General features: G+C 57.0%; 1 protein-coding gene across 4 annotated transcripts; it reads left to right on the top strand.

Annotated features, from left to right (window-relative positions):
• The first annotated feature begins 761 nt into the window (after positions 1–761).
• On the top strand, positions 762–14,652 carry SLC9A5 (solute carrier family 9 member A5). 4 transcript variants are annotated; one of them, XM_039721087.1, is made up of 17 exons: positions 762–1,023; positions 1,736–1,817; positions 5,754–6,056; positions 6,721–6,884; positions 7,166–7,244; positions 7,948–8,125; positions 8,254–8,474; positions 8,660–8,862; positions 9,367–9,456; positions 9,584–9,654; positions 10,332–10,461; positions 10,622–10,710; positions 10,838–10,964; positions 11,093–11,263; positions 11,833–11,902; positions 12,063–12,194; positions 12,571–14,652. In XM_039721087.1, exons 3-17 carry the CDS (start codon positions 5,882–5,884, stop codon positions 13,035–13,037), a joined length of 2,367 nt encoding a protein of 788 aa, XP_039577021.1. In that variant the 5' UTR covers positions 762–1,023; positions 1,736–1,817; positions 5,754–5,881; the 3' UTR covers positions 13,038–14,652. The 4 variants fall into 4 exon arrangements, with proteins under 4 accessions (XP_039577021.1, XP_039577020.1, XP_039577022.1 ...); XM_039721086.1 differs by having other exon boundaries at positions 1,690–1,817; XM_039721088.1 differs by lacking the exon at positions 762–1,023 and having other exon boundaries at positions 1,041–1,817; positions 12,507–12,797.
• Positions 14,653–22,142: the final 7,490 nt, after the last annotated feature.

Genomic DNA, 22,142 nt, shown 5'->3' with positions numbered 1-22,142 from the left:
ATGCCATAGGCACTACCAGCCAGAGGTCTTGCTCTGGCTAAGGTGTCCTGTCCTGTCCTCCAGGGACATGTGGACACACACCAGAGCTGGCTCTGCATGGAGCACTCTGCCAGCACCCCTTCTTGCCCCCTGCCCAGCATTCCATCCCTCTGGGCTGCTTGGGCATGGCTTGCTGCCCACCCAGGACATGGATCTCCTGGACTGGGAGCCTCAGGGGTGGGGTGTGGGAGATGGGGCATGGTGGATGGCCTAATCAGCAAGCAGGAGATTTTGGGAGTATCTGAGAGGGGCTGAGGAGGTAGAGAGGAGGCAGAAATTTTGGGGGCTCCCCATGGGTGTTCCCAGGCTGGTGCTCAGGTAGCACCTGGGCCAGGGGTGGATGGTTTCAGCTGGGAAGGGGCTGGCTGGGAGGGGGATTGAGGATTGAGTGTGGAGGAGGGTGGGGAATTTGGTGGGTGCTTGAGGACTAAGCCAGGGTGGGGAGACTCAGACAAAGCAGAGGCACGGGGTGGGGATGGCAGGGGGGACTGGGGCGATGCGGAGAGGACTGAGATGGGGACAGGAGACCAGCATGGCCCAGGGGGCTCCGGGAGCGTGCGGACGAGCTGGGCTGGAGCGGGGCAGCCCCCGGCGGCCTCCCCCGGCCCCGCCGCCCCGGCGGGAGCCGAGCTGCTGCGCTGGCAGTGGCGGGAGGTGCAGGCGCCCTGCCTGGTGGCCGCCTGGATCCTGGTAGCCAGCCTGGCCAAGATCGGTGAGTGTGTCCCCATGTCCCCAGCCGCTCCGGTCCCCCGGGAGCAGACGTGCCCACCCCCGGGCAGGCAGGGGGGATGCGGCATCCCCGGCGGGCGCGGGGGCACCCGGGACGAGGGGTGTCACCGCACGCCGGGACACGGGTCATGGGGACAAACCCGGCTGGTCACCACGCTCACCTGGATTGCGGAGGTCGGGGAGCACGCCACATCCTCCGTGCCCTGCCGGGGATGATGTGCTGCGGCGGGGCTGAGGCACCACCCGGAGGAAAAGGTGGGGGCCCGGGCTGTTTTTTCCTGCAGGGGATGGATGGATAGATGGGTGGGCACAGAGGATGGAGGGTTCATGAGAAGAGAAGCCCCAAAGGATGTCCCGTGTGCCCAAAGGCTGGCACAGCACCTGTCACCGGCAGGTCTGGAAGCCATTGTTCCCCCCCAGCCCCGGGGGAAGGCTCGGTGGTGCCAGTGCCAGGATGTGCCCCCAGCAGCCGGGGGATGGCAGGTGCCTGCAGTCTCCTCCAGTGGGTCACTCCGGATGGGGTTGGCCTTAGGCTCTTGTGCTCCCATCACAGAACCAGGCAGCCGGGGGAGGCTCTGCTGTGAGAGGCTGTGTGGGAAGGCACAATGAGGATGTGTGAGAGCTGCGCAGGGCTGGGCTCCCCACCAGCACTGGGGTGCTGCAGAGGGGACACCCCTGCGTGGGGGCCAGGCAGGGGTACCCAGAGGGCTGGGCCCCCACAGTGCCCCTGCCTGCTGTGCTGGGCCCAGGGGATGAGATCGTGACCTTGAGGTTTTTTCCTCAGAGACCCCACTGTGAGCCCTGTTGTGGTAGGGGCACAAACACTCTGTTAGTTTTAAGTTGGATCAAGAAATGTGGGTTCAGAGTTTGGCAGGGGAGTCTCTGATCAGCCAGGGATGTGCAGCGGCACTCGTTACACAGGAGACAGCCACAGCTGTGACCACCAGCTGGCCTCTTCCTGTCCCAGCATCACTGTGGATCTTCCGTTCCTCTCCTTCCTCGCCTTCTTGCAAGAGAGACCTAAAACCTCGCGAGGAATGAACTAAAAGGTATCATGAGTTTAAAAATACAGCACTCTGCTGTAGCTGTGCCACCTCCAGCTGCCGAGTGCGTCCCTCCTACCTGCAGAAGATCAGAGAGAAAATTCCTTTCCCTGGCTGTTATTGTCTTCTCTCCAACCTCTCCCCAGAGCTGCTCCCTGTGCAGGTTTCCATTGACATGCTCCCCTCAGCCACCCTGATTTTGTGCTGGTGGGTGCAGGGGGGCCTGAGCTGGGATCATTCCCAAATCCCCAGATCTGCCATGTTCTTCCAGGCCTGAGGCTGATGGCCACTCTCCTCTCTGTCAGACACAACCCTGATGGCTTTGAGCTGAGGTTTAGTGTATCCAGTGTGTCCAGTGGATCCTCAGAGCCAACAGGGGCACCCAGACCTGGAGGCACAGCTGCAGGCAGCACCCTGCCATGGGTGTCCCCACAGATGGCACCTGCAGTCCCCACAGTGCACAGGAGCCCACAGAGGAGATGAACCAGGGGTGGAGGATTTTGGGGAGCAGAGAGGGCAGTGCCAGCTGTGGCAGCTGTGGACACTGTGTGTGGGCTGGCGCAGAGGATCCGCTGCGGTATCACAGCCCTGCCAGCTCACAGCCCTGTGACTGCAGGGGAGGAAGGGCCCCACGCCCGGGTGATGGGGAAATGACACTGTGGGCTCTGTTCTCAGAGGCAGTCACGATGCTGGGGTGACCCAAGCCAGCAAACACCCGGGGCAGGGAAAAACTGGCTTGGGTGTTGCCTTCCTGCACAGCGAGGCATCATCCGGGCTTTGCTGCCTTTTCCATCCACACTCAGAGCACAGAGGTCATGAGCATTGCCCCAAACATTCTCCTTACACATAGCTGCCCCACAGGCAGGAGTTTGCCAGCAGACAGATACTTTTCTATGCAGCAGCATTGCAACCATCTCTCCTCACCTCCTCACCCCATCACCTCTGTCTCCAGCTGCTCATGTCTTGGTTTAGGTGTTCTGCCATTGCCCAAGCTCTGGAGGAGCAGAGGAGGTTTTGGCCCTGAGTTCTCTCAGTGGCAAATCCTTTATTATGTATGCCTGAGTATGGATTATGTCTCTGAAGTTAATTCACATGTGGCTAAGTTACTGTTGCTGTGGGAACCTTTAGTGCTGAAATCCTTGACTAGTGTGTATAAAATTAGAGCTTGTTCAGTCTGTCCCCACTGGCTGCTCTCTGTGACACATGGGAGCTCATGTGCTGCCATTTCCTGGGGAGGCTGGCAGCTCTCCCCATCAGCCAGCAGATTTTTGGACAAGTATGATCTTTCCCATTGATGCTTCTCCTTTATTTGATCAAGTTTCTGGCTTGGTGAAATCAATCATAGAAATCAATCAATCAATCTTGGCTTGGTGAAATCAATCATAGAACCACAGAACAGTTTGAGTTGGAAGGGACTTCAGAGATTATCTTTTTCCAACTACCCTTCCATGGGCAGAGACACCTTCCAGGTTTGAGTTGGAAGGGACTTCAGAGATCATCTTTTTCCAACTACCCTTCCATGGGCAGAGACACCTTCCATTAGACCAAGTTGCTCAAAGCCCCATCCATCCTGGCCTTGAACACTTCCATGATGGATGACAGGCAGGACCCATGTCCCCACAGCACCCCTGCACGCTCTCCTGTGTCCCCCAGCCAGCCAGGACAGCTCCACAGCATGAGGAATGCAGCTGGGCTGCCGAAGCAGAGAGCAGGGATCTTGGCAATGTTCCTGAGAATGCAGAAAGGGGCTGGACGCCTCGTTCCCTTCTTGAAAACTTCAGAGCTTTGTTCCCGTGGGTGGGAAGCGGCTTCACAGCCTGCTGCAGGCGCTGAGTGAGCACCATCCGTCCACCGGTGCAAGCAGCTTGTGTGGGGTGAACAGGGCTCTGCAGTGACTCGTGTGGTCATTTAGCAGGAATTTGGCCCGGATGAAGCCCAGCCAGTGTTTCCTCAGGCTGTGGGTCTGCTTGGAGGGCTGCAGTGTCCATATCACCGCAGTCTCCAGGGCTGTGTTGCAGCCCACAGCGGTGGGCACGGGTGGCTGGGGCTCAGGGGGTGCCCCAGGCTCTGTGGCTGGGGTGTTCAGTGGCAGAGCTATGGCAGAGCCTTGGCCTGGGTGCTCTTTCCTGTTGAGGTGCTTGGTGGTGGAGCTGCAGCTCATGCTGCCGCTGTGCTCACTGCTCTGCCCCTGCTGGCTGCTGTGTTACGGCAGGGAGCCAGTGCTGGGGCATGGATGGAGCTCACTGTGCCAAGCAGCAACCTCTTGAGGTCCTCAGCTGAAGGAAAAGTGGTCCTTAACCAGCACGTTGGGTGGTGGGTTCAATGATGTCTCTAGTTGTGAACCAGATCTTTGTCATTCAATTATCTCTGCTAATTCAGAGCTCAGCTGTGGTGAAGGAAAGAAAATCACCTAAGAGGTGCTGGGAAAGGATAAAGGAAGAACATCAGGAGGCCACAACCTCAGTTCTCTGGCTGCCCACATGTCAGGAACACTGGGACCTGTCCCAGAAGGATAGAGTAGGACCAGGACAGGTTCAGAGGAGAATGACAAGGGCATAGACACATGGAAACCTACTGATGAAGTACTGCCTGTTCCTGGGCTCCTCTCCAGGTCTGTGCCACTGGAGAGGGCACCCTGGCCTAGGCAGACCCTATGGTCTGTCCATTGGGGTTCCAAAGGAGGGAAGCAGCTGAGTGACCCAGGGCTGGTGCATGACCACAGCACAACTCTCCTTCTGGAGGGGTAGCTTGGCACAAGCAGTGGGCAGCTTTAGTCCAGCTAAAGGGCTTTAGGGACTGGGTTTTGGGGTTGGCAGCAGGGCTGGGCTCGCAGCCAACTGATGGCTCAGAGCTACCCTGATGTCCCTTGTACCTGCTGGGTGCACAAGGACAGAGGTGGCTCTCAAAGTGCCTGGAGGAACCCACTCCCCAGGAGATTTCTTCATCTGATGGTCAAGTCATGCAACAGAGCTGGGCTGGATGTCACAAACAATGGCAGAACCCAGTGATGGGGGGACAAAATCACTCAGTAGCCTTTCCCCAGGCAATGCCCTTTTGGAGGGGCAGCAGAAATACAGCACCTTGTGCTAATGAGGAGAAACTCACAGGGATGGGGGTTGCCTGCCTGGAAGCTGGACTGATTTGGGATTACACAGGACACCCTGACGTGGGGACAAGGGTACCTGGAGGAACGAATCCCCTGTGCTGGCTGGCATGGCACTCTGCTGGCTTGTGCCTGAGCACAGGCTCACTGCCACATTAGTGATGGATGAATACAGGGCATCCTCTGCTTGCTTTAGAAAATACATCCTGTTCCACGGCAGCTTAAGATTTGGCCCAAACCTTGCATGGAATAAACTGATTATTCCAAGCATCTCTAAATCTGCAGCTCCCAAGTGCCTGTGTTTTTGCATGCAGGTAGGTTAGCTGGTGCTGAGGGAGGTTGTGCTCGGGCATGGCTTGTGCTGCAGTGGTTTGCATGCTGCTCTGGCTGCTTGCTCAGATGGATGCAAACAAGGACACCCTGTCACCGGGCCTGAGCATCCTTGTCTCTGAGTGGGGTGACATGTCCCGGTGTACCAGGATTTCTTCACTTGAACAGCAGCCAGCAGTGCTCGTGACTGTGAACGTGCTCGCTGCCTGCTTTAAACCTTTAAGTGCAGATACCAGAAGCCAAGAAAAGTAAAATGCCTGGCTGATGGGCTTATTAGACAGTGGCTAAGAGGGAAATCCTAAAGAGTCAGAGACCTGAAATCCTGACCTGGGAGGCAGCTGGAAGGTCTTTTGAGCACATGTGGCCATGAAGCAGCCTTTCCATAGGTGCTCCCTTGTTCTCCTCCCATCCATCATGCATCACCCAACTCTACTGTGAAGCCTGTGGATTTGGGATGCTCTGTCCATGTGCCTGTTTGGCTGATGCTCTCATTCTTCTTTTTCTTCTAGTTTTCCACCTGTCAAGGAAGGTGACATCCGTTGTCCCGGAGAGCTGCCTTCTCATCCTGCTGGGGCTGGGCCTGGGCGGCATCGTGTTGGCCGTGGCGAAGAAAGCCGAGTACCAGCTGGAGCCCAACATGTTCTTCCTCTTCCTTCTGCCCCCCATCGTCCTGGACTCGGGGTACTTCATGCCCAGCCGGCTGTTCTTCGACAACATCGGTGCCATCCTCACCTACGCCGTGGTGGGCACGCTCTGGAACTCCTTCGCCACCGGCACCGCGCTCTGGGGCCTGCACCGGGCCGGGCTCATGGGTGGGTGTGCAGGGCTGCCCAGCTCGCCCACATCCCCAAAATACAGGTTGGAGGTGCAAAGCAACCCCAATTTCATAGCCCACTGCCTCTCCCTGCTGTGGATTCCTAGGAATTCCAGCACGAGCAGGGTCCTGACATCCTGGGAATGGTGCTCTGGCAGGACGGTCAAGCGTGCAGGGCAGGCGGGCCCTGCTTGGCACTGGGCTGACTCATGTCTTTGCTATTTTTGTCTGCCGACCTTGGCTGGCGTTGCTGGCTCGCTGCCGTGTGTTCCCTGTCCTTGGCTGGAGCCACTGGCTGGCCTGGCTGGCCTGGGCTGTGTTTTGAGCTCTCCTGAGCCCTGAGGAGCCACTTGATGCCTGGACCTGAGGTGGGGCTGCTGAGCCACCTTTGGTGGTGCCTGCTGGAGGAGCAGTGATGCACCTGGGGGCCAGCAGGGACATCCCTCATGCTCCTCTCATGTTGCAGCAAGAAGGCACCAAGTCCCATTTTTCCAGGGGCATCCTGGAGGTCTGGGAACACTTTTGGCCTTATCCCACTGCACTCCCAGTTGAGATGCTGCAGCCAAGTCACTGGGATCAGATGAGGGAAAGGCTTGTTTCCCACTGGTAGAGGGGCTCTGGGGTGGCTGGTTTGCCTGACTTTGGTTCTTCTGTCCTAACAGATCCAGGTGTTGAAGCTGGGCTGATGGATTTCCTGCTCTTTGGCAGCCTGATTTCTGCTGTGGACCCTGTGGCAGTCCTGGCTGTCTTTGAAGAGGTCCATGTTAATGAGACCCTCTTCATCATTGTGTTTGGCGAGTCTCTCCTGAACGATGCTGTCACCGTGGTGAGTTGCAGCTTGGGGGACTCTAATGTTGAGCCCAACTTGTCCAAGGTGCTGGAATTCCCCAGGATGGGCAGAGGATGCAGGTGATATCCCTGAGCTGGGAGCAGACCCATACCATGCTCTCTTGGCCTTTCCTCTCTCCTGGCCGTGGGAGACTTCGCTGAAATGAGCTCTTACCTGACAGATTTGGGGTGGAAAATGCCTCTTCCACAGGACCCTTCCTGTCCCTCTCAAGGCAGGGCAATGCCCTGGGTGTCTCAAGGGGTTTGCCTTGCCTGCAGGTGCTGTACAAGGTCTTCAACTCTTTCGTGGAGCTGGGCCCAGCGCACATCCACGCCACAGACTACGTGAAGGGGGTAGGTGAGTAATTGCCACACCAGCCCCTCCACCTCCTCCTCTGTTGTGGAAGTGGAGCAGGGCAAGCACAGGAGCCGTTGTCCTGTGGGGTGGGCACTGAGCACCACAGCTCTGTCACCCCCATGTGTCACATGCTGCCATCAGCACAGAACTGCAGAATAGTGTGGGCTGGAAGGGACCTTAAAGACCATCTTGTTCCAACACCCCCTGCCATGAGCAGGGACACGTTCCAATAGACCAGGTTGCTCAGAGCCCCCCCAACCTGACCTTGAAAACTTAGAGGGATAGGACAGCCAGTCTGTGCCAGGGCCTCACCACCCTCACAGGGAAGCATTTCTTCCTTGTGAAGAATCTAACCCTGCCCTCTGTCAGTTTGAAGCCATTCCCCCTTGTCCTGTTATTCCATGTTCATGTCAAAAGTCCCTCTCCAGCTCTTTTGGAGTACTCTTCAGGTACTGGAAGGGCTTCTGAGGTCTCCCCAGGATCTTCTCCAGGCTGAACAGCCTCAATTCCATCAGCCTGCCCCCACAGCAGAGGTGCTCCAGGGGATGCTTTGGGATCATCCAAAGCTTTGTGCTCCATGGGATGCTTTGGAGGGGACCTGGGTGGGAACATGGCGCTTGGCCAGCCCAGCATGGCACGGCTGTGGGGCACAGGAGCTGGGCTCACTTCCTGATGGCTCCAATGAGTCTTCTCCTCCAACCAGCCTCCTTCTTCCTGGTGAGCCTGGGGGGCACAGCCGTGGGGCTGCTCTTCGCCTTCCTGCTGGCGCTGATCACGCGGTTCACCAAGCGCGTGCGCATCATCGAGCCGCTCTTCGTCTTCCTCCTGGCCTACGTCGCGTACCTCGCCGCCGAGATGGTCTCGCTCTCCGCAATCCTGGCGTGAGTACTGGCTTACCCCAGGGCAGCCCAGGAGATTGGGGTGGCGGTGCCGAGCAGCGAGAGGCAGTGAGTAGACCCACTCCTCATCCTGCCATAGGGCCATGCCATCTCCTCCTGCCCCTCTGCAGAGTCACCTTCTGTGGGATCTGCTGCAAGAAGTACGTGGAAGCCAACATCTCCCAGAAATCCCGCACCACGGTCAAGTACACCATGAAGACACTGGCCAGCAGCTCAGAGACCATCATCTTCATGTTTCTGGGCATCTCAGCTGTGGACACCTCCAAGTGGACATGGGACACAGCTCTGGTGCTGGGCACTCTGTTCTTTATCCTGCTCTTCAGAGCCGTGGGTCAGTCTGTCCTGCTGTGTATATGGTCGGTAGCACACAGCCCTTTTCATGATAAAAAGGGAGATTGCCCAGGAAAGCTTGGAGCACAAGGCCAGCCATGGATCCTGGCTGGGATTTTGTGCTGTGCTGCTGGAGCAGGCAGGGTTCTCCCAGCATTCCAGGCTCTCCTCCTCCTTCTTCCCCAGGTGTTGTTCTCCAAACATACGTGCTCAACCGCTTCCGCCTCATCCCCCTGGACAGGATCGACCAGGTGGTCATGTCATATGGTGGCCTCCGTGGGGCCGTGGCCTTCGCCCTGGTCATCCTGCTGGACAGGGAAAAGGTGAAAGCCAAGGACTACTTTGTGGCAACGACCATCGTGGTGGTGTTCTTCACTGTCATTGTGCAGGTGAGGATGGGCACTGTGCCCTCCTCCGGTGCTGCTTTCTTGCCACCGACCTGGCCAGGGGATATGTGCTTTGGGAAAATATCATTTTTCAAGTGACCTTTGGTCCTTGGTGCTTTCTGACACCTTATCAGCAGGTGGGCAGGACCACTATGGGGACTATTGTGATGGTGGGACCATGGCTCACCTTCTTTTCCCACTGGCATTTTGTTCTGGGACTGGCTCCAGGAGCTCCAAGGTCCAGGCTGCTCTCTCTACAAAGCTGCTGATGGGCCCCAGCTCTGGCGTTCAGTGCCCTGGGAAGAGAAGCTACAGGGAGGATGAATATGGTCTAGGGGAAGGATGACTGGGGCTGCACACCATGGCACAGGGGTTGGGTTGATCGGGGCATGCGTGGCTGGCACAGCCACTGTCCCCAGTCACTTCGTGCTGCTTCTGCTCCCCATGCCCCAGCCATGCACCCTCTCGCCCTCCCAGTCTTTCCCTTGCCTTCTCCTGCCATTCTAGGGCCTCACCATCAAACCCTTGGTGACGTGGCTGAAGGTGAAGCGCAGTGACCACCACAAACCCACGCTGAACGAGGAGCTGCATGAGCACGTGAGTGATAGTGCCAGAGGCTGCCTGCTCCCCTCACGTGTGGGACTGGGTGAGGGCCAGGTATGACCTTGGCATCGCCAGGGCACCCTCAGCCTTGCCACCACTCACCCTCTTCCCCTCACTCAAGGCCTTTGACCACATCTTGGCAGCGGTGGAGGACATCGTGGGGCACCACGGCTACCACTACTGGCGGGACAAGTGAGTGTGTTGGACAGGATCCTCTGCTGACTGTTAGTGAGTGGAGATGCATGCCAGCCACAGGGACATCCTGGGGTTCTCACAGGAGGACACCCCTGCTGTGGACAGGGCAGCAGGACCAGGAAGCCTGTATGTCTGTCCATCAGTCTGGATAGGTACCATCAGACTTCTGTTGTGCAGCAGACCAAGATCAAAAAAGCATCCCAGAGAGAGGTCAGGTTGGGATGATGTGGAGCTGGCATTGCTTGCCAAGGTCAGAACTTGGGGTGTCCATGTTGGTGGCAACGGCCCTCTGCCTTCTCATGGACGGAACTGCTCTGGGCACTGAGGAGGGAACAGCCCTGTTCCTGCCTGGGCAGTGTTTATCTGCAGCACAGGGACAGGAAAAGGATGCAAAAAGCCTGTTTCCTGCAGGGGAAGTGCTCCAGCAGGGTGGCCCCAGTTCTACTCCCACTGCCTCTCACAGATCCGATGGTGTCTGGCTTCCCCTTGGGCAGGCTGAAGGGTCACTGTGTCCCCTCCCCTCCTGCTCTCCCTGGCAGTGTGTCCCTGTGCACAGCCAGGTCCTGCATGCCCAGCCCCAGCCATACTTGGGACATGCAGCCTTGTGTGGGTAGATATCCCTGGCCATGGTACCCCATGGGAGCTGAGCTGCCTCTGTCTTCATCTCATGGCAGGTGGGAGCAGTTTGACAAGAAATACCTGAGCCAGCTCCTGATGCGGAAATCGGCCTACAGGCTGCGGGATGAGATCTGGGATGTTTACTACAAGCTGAACATCCGGGATGCTATCAGCTTTGTAGATCAGGTACAGGCAGGAGTGGTGTCCGGGCAGCAGGATGGCCCTGGCAGGAGAGGTTCCCCTCATGGATGGCCATATGTGCACCCTCTGGCCAGGCAGTGGGGACCTGCCCATCCCAGCTGGGTCCTTGCTGTCCTGATGCCATCCTTGTTCTCCCACCTCCCAGGGTGGCCACGTGCACTCGGCTGCCAAGCTGGCGCTGCCCTCCATGCCCAGCCGCACGTCCATGTCAGAGTCATCGGTCACAAACCTCCTGTGAGTACAGCCATCCCTCTGAGCTCCTGCACAGACCTCCTTGGACCTCTTCTCTGGGGGCAGGTTGCACCAGGGCTGGCAGGGGGCTGGCATGGAGCCCAACCCATCCATGTCCATCTCCCCGCAGGAGGGAGAGCGGGAGCGGCGCGTGCCTGGACCTGCAGGTGATCGACACGGTGCGGAGCCGCCGGGACAAGGAGGACGCTGCCATGCACCACGTGCTGCGCGGGAGCCTCTACAAGCCCCGGCGGCGGGTGAGCACCGCGGGCCACGGCGTGCGGCTGACCCCGAGGGGAGCAGCACCCGCAGGAGGAGCGGGGATGGACCGTGCTCCGCGGGGCCAGCTGCTCACCCTGTGTCTCTTTGCCTCTCCCTCGGCCAGTACAAGGCCAGCTACAGCCGTCACTTCATCTCTCCAGATAAACAAGAGCGCCAAGATAAAGAAATCTTCCGGCAGAACATGAAGAGGCGTCTGGAGACCTTCAAGTCCACAAAGCACAATGTCTGCTCCTCCAAGAGCAAGGCCAGGCTGAAGGAAAAAGGCAGGAAAAAGGCAAGTTGTCCCCAAGCTTCTGTTCTTTTCAAAGTCTGAGATTTGGCCACCCCAAGAATCAGTAAGAGAGGTCCTTTTGGGGTGTAGGTGAAGTGTTGCAGGGCATCAGCAGCTCCAGAGCCAGAGGGAAAAGTGGCTCATCTCTTCTTAGTCCTCTTGATGCTGCATGTGAGCATGCAGGTGTTGTGTGTCCATGTGTCCCCAGCATGCCATCAGTGCAGTGGGGTGGCTCTTCACTGAGCAAAGCCCTGGAGGAGCCCCAGGTTTGTTTTACAAGAGCACTCAGCATAAAGCAGCCTCAGTGTTGGTGCACATCCAGGCTCAGAAGTGTGGCACCGCACCTCAAACTGAGCCTTAGGTATCTTCTTTTATTTGGAGGCTTTTGAAACCATTGCAGCAGAGCAGTTCCTTGTGGGGCCATGAAGATGCAAAGCCTAAGGACTAGAAACCATCTGCCATGTAGTCAGGGTGGGAATCTGCATGCCCAGTGTTGGCTGGCTTGCAGGACCACCTCTTGGGTTTAGGGCTTTGCACAGGGCAGGTCCCTGCCAGTTCCTCTTCTTTCACAGAAGAACATCTCTCTGACCAAAGAGACACCCAACGGGAAGACTCACAGAAATGTGCCCTGGCAGGATGCAGGTAAGGCCAGTGGCAGGTGAGCATGGCAGGTCCTGGCAGGGGGACCTGGTGGCGTGGGATGGGAGCACCTGCTGTGCTTGCCCACTGCCAGCTCGGTGGGATGACAGCACCAGGGCTGTGCTAGCACCAAACCAAGCCCTTCCATCTGTCCTGTCTGCAGCTCCTGTCCTGGTGATGGTCAGCTCAGAGGAGGAAGAGAGTGACAGCTCAGAGACGGAGAAGGAGGACGATGAGGGGATTGTGTTCGTTGCTCGAGCCACTGATGAGGTCCTGCAGGGAAAGACAACTCCTGGTAGGCACCAATGCTCCATGCAGGGCAGCTGCCATCGGGTACCTTATCCTTCCCCTGCCTGGGGAGCAAAGCTGCCTTGGCCTGGGCAAAACCAAAGTCCACAGAGCATGAATGGGAGAATCACTGTCCTCTGGAGGCATGGCAGAGCCTCCCTGTGTCCTGCATCCCTGGGCCAGCACATGGTGTGGTTCTTGGGGTTGTCCTGTCTAGGGCAAGGAGCTGGACTCCATAATCCTTGTGGGTTCTTTCCAACTCAGGAGATTCTAGGGTTCTATGGCCATTTGGTAGTGGTTGGTTCTGCAATGTTTGCAGGGTCCAAGGAGAGACTGAGAGCTGTGCAAGCTCCCTCTCACTGTCCCTCCATCTGCATCTCCAGGCAGCCTGGATGTCTGCCCCAGCCCCTGCATCATCCCTCCATCGCCAACCTTGGCAGAGAAGGAGCTGCCATGGAAAGGAGACCAGGCTGATCTGGCTGTTTATGTCTCCTCGGAGACCACCAAAATTGTGCCAGTGGATATGCAGAAGGCGTGGAACCAAAGCATCTCCTCCCTGGAGAGCATCGCTTCCCCCCCAGGCATCGAGAGCGGACCTCAGCACAGGAGATTTGCCTGCCCTGTGCTGGAGGAGCAGCCCCAGTCTGCAAGCCAGGCGATGCCAGAGCAGAGCTCCTGCTTCCAGTTCCCCAGCCACATCTCCAAGAGCGGCCGGTCACAGAGTGACAGCAGCCCGGACGGTCCCGAGCAGCAGGAGCTGCAGCCTTTGATGGCCACAGAGGAGCAGGGCAGGATGCCACCCTCTGCAGAGCCCAGGTGGCTGATGTTCAACAGAGCAAGCCACCTCTGAGGCACCCTGCAGATTGGGAAGGGGCTGAGAGCTGCAGACAGGCCATGGCCTGGTGACTGCTCTGTCTTGCACTGCAAAGCTTGTGTGTGTCTCCATAAACTCCAGGAGAGGCAGGAGAACCCAGTATTCCTCCTGGAGCTGTTCTCCAGGGTGTGCTTTGCCCATGCACCTGCTGATGCAAACCTGGACAATAACTGGTCTTTGTGCTGCGACAGCAGGTACCAGCCCCTGTCCACCCAGAGGCACAGATCCCAAACCTCATTCTTCCTCTCTGGTCCCTACACATCTCTGCAGCTGGGGGTTAGAAATATTTCTCCCAGAGCTGGGATCCTGAACAGACTTGATCCTATCATGGCTGTGCTGCCCTGAGGTGGTGGCTGCTGGAAATGGGCTGTGGCTGCTCACAGGTGTAAGAGCTGGTCTCCAGCCTGGCTGTGAGTAGGAGACCTCTGGGAGAAGGGCTGAGAGCAGTGCTGGTGCACAGGAACCCACCCACACTCAGTGACTGAGCCACTGACTTCAAGGTGGCCACAGTGCTGGTTCCTCACAGCAGCCAGGAGCTCAGAGATGGGCTCCTCACCACGACAGCCCCGTGCTCCCCGGGTTATGGAGGCACCACAGAGGCAAGGCCGTGCTTTCTCAGGACTGGGAGCAGCGCTCCCGGGGTTTGGCTCCACCAGGAGCTGGGCTAGTGAACCTGTACGCACAGGGACTCCTCTAACAGCACCCTGCTGCCACCCGTCCCCTGGATGTGCTCCCAGCAGCTGCAGTGTTCAGCTTTCTGGCTGTACTGGGAGGCAGCTGCCCTGCACAGCATCCTTGGTGTTCATTCTGCCCACGTCTGAGTCTCCCGGTTGCCTGGGGTGCATCAGCTGGGAGGACTGGTCATGGTGCAAGGAGTGGAGCGAGCAGCAGGTATGAATGTACATCAGGAACAGGAGTGATGGGTGTGACCAGTGTGCATCTTCAAAGGTCTGTCCCCAACAGCTGCATCCCAGCCACCCCTGTTCCCCCCTCAGAGGGTGGTGGGAGCTGGTGGCCCACATGATGAATTACTTCTGGTGTGACCCCAAGGGCCAAGAATTGCACCCCAAGAACTGCTCAGCACACAAAAGAGCACAATGGCTGGGCACCGGCAGAGCAGGAGGGTTGGGGGTCACTCCTCTTTGGGAAAAAGGAGTCTTGGACTGTTAATGCTCCAAAGCAGATAAAAGCCTGCCTTTTCCAGCTCTGTGGGTGTGCTGAGACAGCAGGTGCCAAGGGGACACTTGGATGCACTGGGTGGGTGAGTCCAGTGTGGAGCAGGTGAGCTGGTGGGACTCCCAGCCCTGTCAGCAGGGCTCAGCAGAGGCCCTTCAGCTCTGTACCTGTTCCACCAGATGAGCATGAAGTTTTTAAAAGGTTTTTATATAGTTTTGCATTTCTGGTATGACTTATTCTAGTTTTGATTTCTGATATTGGGCCATACTAAATCTCTAGTTGGGTCAGTGTTTTCTGTAGCCATGGGCACCACAAATGACTCAAGACTTAATATATTATTTGCAAGGATATTGTTATAATGTGAAAATATATGCAGAGTATTTTGTAATGTTCAATAAACTGGAGTTGGAGCAGAGATTGTGGTTTGGTCTGTCTGTTGTCTGGGAACCTCTGCCCATCCTGGTTCAGTTCTCCTTTGCAGGCACCATGTCCTTATGCCTCTCCATTCTTCTCCACACGAGGCCCCAACCCCCACTCTGTTGATGTGCCTAACTGGATTTCCTGGTTTCCATAAAGTTTGTGGAAAATGTGAAATTCTTTCCAAAGAGATGCGTGCCTGCAGCCGTCGTTAGTTCGTGCAGGGGGAGCAGCCAGCAGGGACCAGGCTCTTCTGCCCAGAGCTGTGGCTGCACAGCCACCAGCCTGCTGGGAGCCCACATCTTCCCATGCTCTCCCTCCTTGCCAAAAATGCGCTTTAAAGGGCTCTGTTCTGGGGTATTCTGGGTCACAGGAGCCTCCTTCCATCAGTGTGTGCTGGTTTTGCTCTCCCCCTTGATCTCCTGGTCTCCGCTTTTCCTGAAGGAAAGTAAATGTGGTTTACTTGATTCACAAGGCAGATGTTTGTCTTGTATTGAACCTGGCATCCACCATCAACCCCTGGTCCTTTTTGGCAGGGCCAAACGTAGGTTCTAGCCCTGTTAGCTTTGCACTGGCCCCCGTGGAAGCTCTTGGTCCATGTGACATTCCCCACCTGCCTTGCATCCCCCAACAGCGCTGCTGGCTGAGCCGTGCTCTGTGTGCTGACCTCAGTGCCAGCACTGCCTGCAGCCACAATTGCCTTGGCAGTGCACCAGGCTGTGTGGGCCAGGTGCTTTCCTGGAAGAGGTGGGAATGCATCCTTCAGGTCCTCAGAGGAGGGAAAGCTGACAGCTCAGCTTCAGGAGCTGCTGGGGCTGGGCGCTGCTGTCTCATCTTTTTGGTCTTGTACTTCACTCTCTGTATTTCACCTTAGAGTGTCCTGCCTGCACAGGACTGGCCTGATCCTTCCAGCATAGCACAGAGTTGTCTCTTTCAGCCTAAAAATACTAAAGTGCTTCAGTGGAAAAACACAAGGAGAGGGCCAAACCACAAATGCATGTGCCCAAACTTCTGCTTCTCCAGGACAGAGTAAGGCACAGCCACAGGAGCTGCTTGTCAGACTCTAGCCCAGAACATACAGCCCTCCAACTGTGACTGTAAGCACCCCATCCCAGAGCAGACTATCACAGACCTATCATTTTGCACCCAGCCTTCTGTTTAGAGCCTGCCATTAAACCCACACATTTTTCCACAGGCATTTGCTTTCTCCAATACTCAGCTCCTCCAGTTCCTCTGTGGTAGCAAAACTTGTGAAGTCAGCAGGGGATGTAAGGCAGATCTGACATCAGCTCTGTGGAAGAGCTGTGGGCAATGGATTGGTGTTGGCCATCTTACAAGTGACTCTTAAAATCACCACACTGCTTTTGCATGATGCACATTGGAGCATCAGGTAGATTTCAGACTGGAAGGGGCTTGGGAAGCCCATGGCCCAATCCCTGCTCCATGCAGGGCTGGTAGCAAAGCTAGACCAGGTAGCTCAGATCTCTGTCCCACTGGAATTGGAATGTTCCTGAGGATGGAGTTGTCAACTGTTCCTGTCCCAGAACCACACCACAGCTAACCAGTCTTGCACAGAATGAATTTCTCCTTATGCTCAGTAAATATTTCCCCTGGGGCAGGTTGTCCTTGTTATCTCTTGTTCGTCCAAGTGCTTCTCTGGGAAGAGTTCGGCTGTGGATTTTTGTGCCACCTTGTTGGCAGCTCCCCTCTGCCTTATCTTCTTAAAGCTGTTTCTCACATATATATGTGTATATATATGCATACATGTATATATATTTTTTTTTTTGGGAAGCCCCAGATTGGAACTAGCATCCAGTTGTGTCTCACAGATACCAAGTCCAAGAAATAACAATTTTCTTGAACCTGCCAGCTTCATATTGTCCACTGCAGCAAGGGTGCTGTTGACCCACATGTGTAGTTGCTGATTCTGCTCTGTTTCTGGAGCACTTCTGACACCCTCCTGGGAGGTTTTCACACTGCTCTACACAGGCAGGGGGAAGAGAGTGAATAGCAGCCAGCTCCTCACCTCTCACTCACATAAAGCCTGGCAGATGCTTTGGCCATGCTCATGATTTCATGGAGAGCAGCAGGAAGACAAATGCAGAATTCGGGAGAGGTGCTCAGTCTGATTGTATCAGGTACAAATGTTTTGGAGACCCATCAGTCTGTTCCTTGCACGTCCATCCCACCAGCGATCAGACCGAACACCTCCCCTGAATTCTGCGTTTCCGTCCCGCTCTTCGCACCTGAAGCGGCCATCCCTGCTCCCTGCTTTCACTGGAAGCCTCCTTGGCGAAGGGAACAATTCGTTTTCCCCCTGGCATCACCTCGGGAGGGCTGTCCCGGCCCTGACCCAGGTCTGCCCCAGGTGTGCTCGGCTGGCGGGGTGCGGGCGGCCGGGGCTGCGCCGGGAGCGGTGCCGGAGCCGGGGCGGATAATGAGGAACAGATCCGCGCTGGGCAGCGGTCCCCGTGCTGCGTTCCAGGGCACGGCGGCCAGGATGGGAGAGCCTTTGTGCTCGGCGCTGCGCCGCTCCGGCTCGCGTGGAGCCAGCCCCTGGGCTGTCCGGGCTGTCCCCGCCGGCCTCCCCTGAGGCTCCCGCAGGGCTGGGGACCGTCCCCAGCGGCGGTGGCACCCGGCGTGCCTGTCCCCAGAAGGCTTTCCCCGCGGCCCGGCCGTGCAAGGGAGGACGCTGGCTGAGCACAGGCAGGAGCAGAGGGATCCCCGGGTCAGCAGGAGCTGCGCGGGGGGATCCGCACCTTCCTTGGCGGCTCAGGCTTCCCTGCTCTTCCCTGGAGGAGCAAACAGAACTGCAGGGATCCCTGAGGACTGCGTGATGAGGTTGCTGCTCCTGGGGATTTCTGCAGAGCAGCCAGAGTGGAAGCCAGCGTGGTGGGGGCTTTGATTTTATGAGTAGTCCAGATCCCAGAGCTGTGATCTTCCCCGCGGCCAGAGACAGCTGTTCCTCATTGCCTCTTGAGGGCAAGGATCCCTGGGGAAGCCACCTGGGCTCCTCTCACCTCATCTTCTCCTGGCATCTGTGGCCAACATCCTGAAGGTAAATGAAATGTGTTGGCGGGTTAGCTGGACAGGGAGGGAGGGTGCTGAGGACTCTTTGGGGAGGTGACACCAGCCCAGCTGGTCTGGTCTGCATCAGACCACAGGTCATCCCGAGCTCGTGGGCAGAGCAGGAAAAGGGCTTGGAAAGGCCACAGGGTACTGGTGGTGACCAAACTCTGCAGCAGCTGAGCCTGTGTCTGTGCTTTCCTCTGTCACAGCAATGCAGGGCAATCCCTGCCTGCACACAGGATTTGCCTCCTGAAGCACAGCTAAGCCCACGCTGTTGGAGAACCATTTAAAGCCTTGCTTTGGCTCCTTGGCTGGCTGGGGGAGGTTTCCTTGTGGCTGTGCACCCACCTGAGGCCTCACCCTGCAGTTTAGGGTCTCTGAGGCTCTCACAGACAGCTGGATGAGATGTGGGCTCAGAGCCCAGCCCCCCTCTAGGCATGGCTGGGACCATGGAGTATCACCTGTGCAGGAGTCACAGATTTCTCCTAGACATTTGGGTCCTTCCTGCTCTCTCAGAAATCCCAGTGTCCTCAGGGCCAGGATATTCTCTTCTCTACCACACAGGTGCATGTAGATACACCTATTTTCAGCAGACATCCCCACCCTCTTCTATTTATGGAGAAATCTGGCAAAAGCTTCAGAAGGTACCCAGAAAGACAGAGAAAGAAATAAAAAAGAAACAACTATGAAGGCCGGTAAGCTTTCCCACGTTGTGGTGTAGGGCTGGCTGATGGGAGCTGGTGCTCCTTCACCAGCCACATGTGCTGGGATGGAAGGGCTGTGGAGCAAACGGGTGGGACAGGCTGCTGGGGAGTTAATCCATGATCCCTGCTAGGTTCACCCCGATCTTTGCTTTATTCTGCTAGTGAACAGATAGAACTGTTAAATAAAATGTTTAACTTTTTTTTCCCCTTAGTAAAAATAGCTTTAAAGGCAAACAGGAAATTACAGACTGAGGAGTGCAGTGAAGAGGGGAAAAAGTCAGGCAGCTACCTCGCTGTGCTTGGATTTGTCTATAAATACAGCTCCACGCGGGGTGCCGCTTGCCCAAAGGCAACCAAGCCGCCCCCAGCTGGGGATGGGGCTGCAGGGGAGCATCTCCCCTCCGGCGAGGGTGGCGCGCCGAGGGTCGGAACAGGGGCCGGTGCTGGCTGAGTACCGGGCTCGGCTGGCGCGGAGCTCCGTACACGGAGCTCGGTGTGCGGTGCGCGGAGCTGTGTGCACGGTACGCGGAGCTCGGTGCGCGGAGCTCGGTGCGCGGCAGGAGCGGCCGCGCTGCCCAGCGCCGCCGGCAGGTGTCGCCCCGCGCCGAGGCCTCGCCCCGACCCGCCCGCCAAGATGGCGCCGCGCCCCCTCAGGGAGCCCCCGGCGCGGCTCCGAGGCCCCGGGGATTCCGTGACGGGGTAGTCTTAAGGGAAAGGACAATATATATACAATATACCAAAGGCCGCCTTTGGTGTGCCAGCCCCAGCTGCCCAGCTCCCTCCCGCGCTCCTGATGGCGGGTGTGATGTCCAGGTTCAGCCACCAGCTCTTTCTCAGACACCTTCATCTCACCCGGCAGCAAACGCAGGCAGGGGCTGCAAAATATGATCCAAACCCAAAGCCTTCTTTTACTGCGAGGGTGGTGAGACACTGGAACATGTTGCCTAGGGAAGTTGTAGTTGTTCCAGCCCTGGAAGTGTTTAAAGCCAGGTTGGATAAAGCCTTGAGCAGTCTGTTCTAGTTGGAGGTGTCCCTGCTCATGGCAAAAGGGACTGGGACAGAATGATCTTTAAGGTCCATTCCAAATTCTTAACATTTCCTTTATGAGTCTATAAAGGGGAAAAAAAAGCAGCAAAGAACACACACTTGGACCTGGGTGTTTCTGTGGTGGGGAGGAAGCTCTTGGCCCCTTTTTCCCCCTCCCACCAGGCTCCTCCAAAGGCCGATGGCCCCGGTCCAGCAGTCCTGTTTGAACCCCAGAGGGGTCTAAGCCGCCTCCAGCCCTCCCGGGGCTGCTCTGGCCTTGCCCTGTCTCGATGTGGGAGCAGAGATTGCTCTGCAAGGAGGAAGAGAGCAGCAACATGATGGAAGAAGGGCAAGTGAGAGAGGACAGATTGCTGACAGGAGGCCGGACCCTCCGCCCTGCCTGTCTGAAGGGGAAGCTGCTCATCTCCTTCAGGAGGCATATTGTTTTTGCTGCTGATGGCATCGAATCACACAATTTCCTGCCGGTGCTCTCCAGCCCGGGTGCCAGGGAGGGGAGGTGCCCACCCCAGCTGGAGCCAGCTCACAGTATGTCAGTCAGGTGCTGCTCTCTGGTGCTTCCACTGCCTCCGGCCCACACTGGGAACAAAGGGTCCCTGGTACAGCAGCTACGATCCACATCACACCACCTCCTCCCTGTGTGTGCCCTGTGTCCCACCTGCTCTGTGTTCCTGCCTGGCATCCTTGCTGTAGGCATTCCCTGAGGTTCACTCCTCTAATTGCCAGCTGTGGATGTTCCATGGCAGACTGCTCCTGTCCCTGTCAAACCAGCCCTTCCCAGTGGCATATAAAGAGCCTTCTCAGTGCTCTGGATCTGCAGTCAGCAGAGCTGGCTCTAGACTCCCCTGGGGAGAAGACCCTGGCCCCAAACTGCTCTTTGCCCACTGCAGAGTGACTTGAACATCAGCCTGAAGCCTTGCAGAGCTGCTGGAGGACTGAGATCTTTCCCCTTTGCTACCAGCTGGGCAAGGCTAGGGGGGACAAAGCAGGTCTCTTCTGTATCTGGGGAAACTGTCATTCCCCTGTTGGAAATACCAGCTGGATTAAGAGTACTTTGAGAAGCACCTGCAGGACTCACAGTGGGACTGCTTGGGTTCAGTGGGCAACACAGCCCAGCTGTGACAGGCACCATGACAGCTGGTCCCTGGGAACGCCCACGCAGCTCTGTAAGGCACTGACTGGACCTGGAGATGCATCTTGGAGCTATTGCTCTGCCCCAGGGAGTGCTGAGCTAACTCAGCTGTTTGCCTGCCTGCTCTGGAGAAGCAAACTGTAGGCAGTTGAGAGACTTCCCTCTCTCTGGAGACATTCTGCCATGGGAGAATGGTTTGCAAGATCTGTCGGGATCTGCTGGGCAGAAACTCTGCAAATGCTGGCTGTAAGTGTGGGGTTTGGGAGGGTTGGATGGGAGCTTGGCAGAGTGTGCAGCCAGGGGAACAGCAGTTCTGGGGATCAAAGCTCCTGGATCAGAATCCCTGACTGTCACCCCAGGTAGGACCTGGGAGCTGGCCCTGGCTCTGCAAACTGTGGAGCAAAGGCTGCAGCCAGTGGTTGGAGAGGGGGTCCCTGGTAGAGCTGCCAGCCCTGTCTCCTAGCAGGGCATAGCTGGATTTGGGTTGGCTTTGGGAAGAGAAGAGATGGGTCTCCAGATCACAAGTGTGTCCCAGCCCTCGTCTGGTAGTGGCTGGTGCTCAGTGGCACCCTCCAAGGGATGTACCCACTTCTCCTGGTGTGGGCTGGGCAGTGTCCCAGGGGTGCTGGTGCTCAGGCATGAGCTGGGCACAGAGCAGGGACACAAGGGGGGGCTGCTGGTGGCGTGGGGCCATGGGGAGTGTCTGTCTGTCACCACAACGCTCACTCTGCCATGCAGACCTGGAAAGAGGAGCAGGCCCTGGCAGCTGTGGCTGAGGATGGAGCTGGCAGAAGTGTGTGACCCTGTGTCCCAGGACTCCCTTGTCTGCAGGAGAGGGCTGGGGCAGGAAGGGTGTGGGTGCCCGCTGGCACGTCTAGCTCAGAGGTGAGCCTGCTGTCTCAGAGAGTACAGTAAACATGTGCTGTGGGGCTAAATGGCATGCAGCATCCCTGCCAGGAGGGAAGGTAAACAGATGACTCTTCTGTGCCATTAAATACGTGGGATCTGGAGAGAGATAGGTTGCTTTCAGGCTGCTCTTCAGAAAAAGCTGACCTATTCTGTTCAGAGACTGTGGTGAGTTTTGAAGCAGCAGTCCTGAAACCACAGCTGGATTTCTAAGCCAAGAGCACTTTGTTCTCAGGAAAGGCAGGCAATGCCTAAACTCTCGGGAGACAGACAAGTAGCTCCTCTGAAACCATTCAAGCTCTCTTGACTCCACATTCACAGAGGTGTGTCCCTGCCTGGCTCTGTGTCCTGGGATATTTTGTCCAGTATGGTCACATCCTGCCAACCAGTGCACATGCCTGGTACTCAAAGCACCAGAGTGCTGAGACCCAAGAGGGGAGTCCAGTGCAGTGGGGAAACACCCTCAGGGTGCACTGGGGTGGTGTCTCATTGGGCAGGAGGCCAGGTTTCCATCCAAGCCCTCCTCCTGCCTGTGCTGGCTGCGTTCATGACTTCAAGAACTCTCTGGAGATTGTTGTAGCAGTATTAACCTAAGAGTGGTGTGCAGCAGGGCCACTTCATAAGGCCTGGGGG

The sequence above is a fragment of the Passer montanus genome, unplaced genomic scaffold, assembly GCF_014805655.1.
Source record: "Passer montanus isolate IOZ18808 unplaced genomic scaffold, ASM1480565v1 scaffold45, whole genome shotgun sequence".
Taxonomy (NCBI): domain Eukaryota; kingdom Metazoa; phylum Chordata; class Aves; order Passeriformes; family Passeridae; genus Passer; species Passer montanus.
The sequence above is the reverse complement of the archived record's forward strand: the minus strand, read 5'-3'. Positions and strand labels throughout refer to the sequence as shown.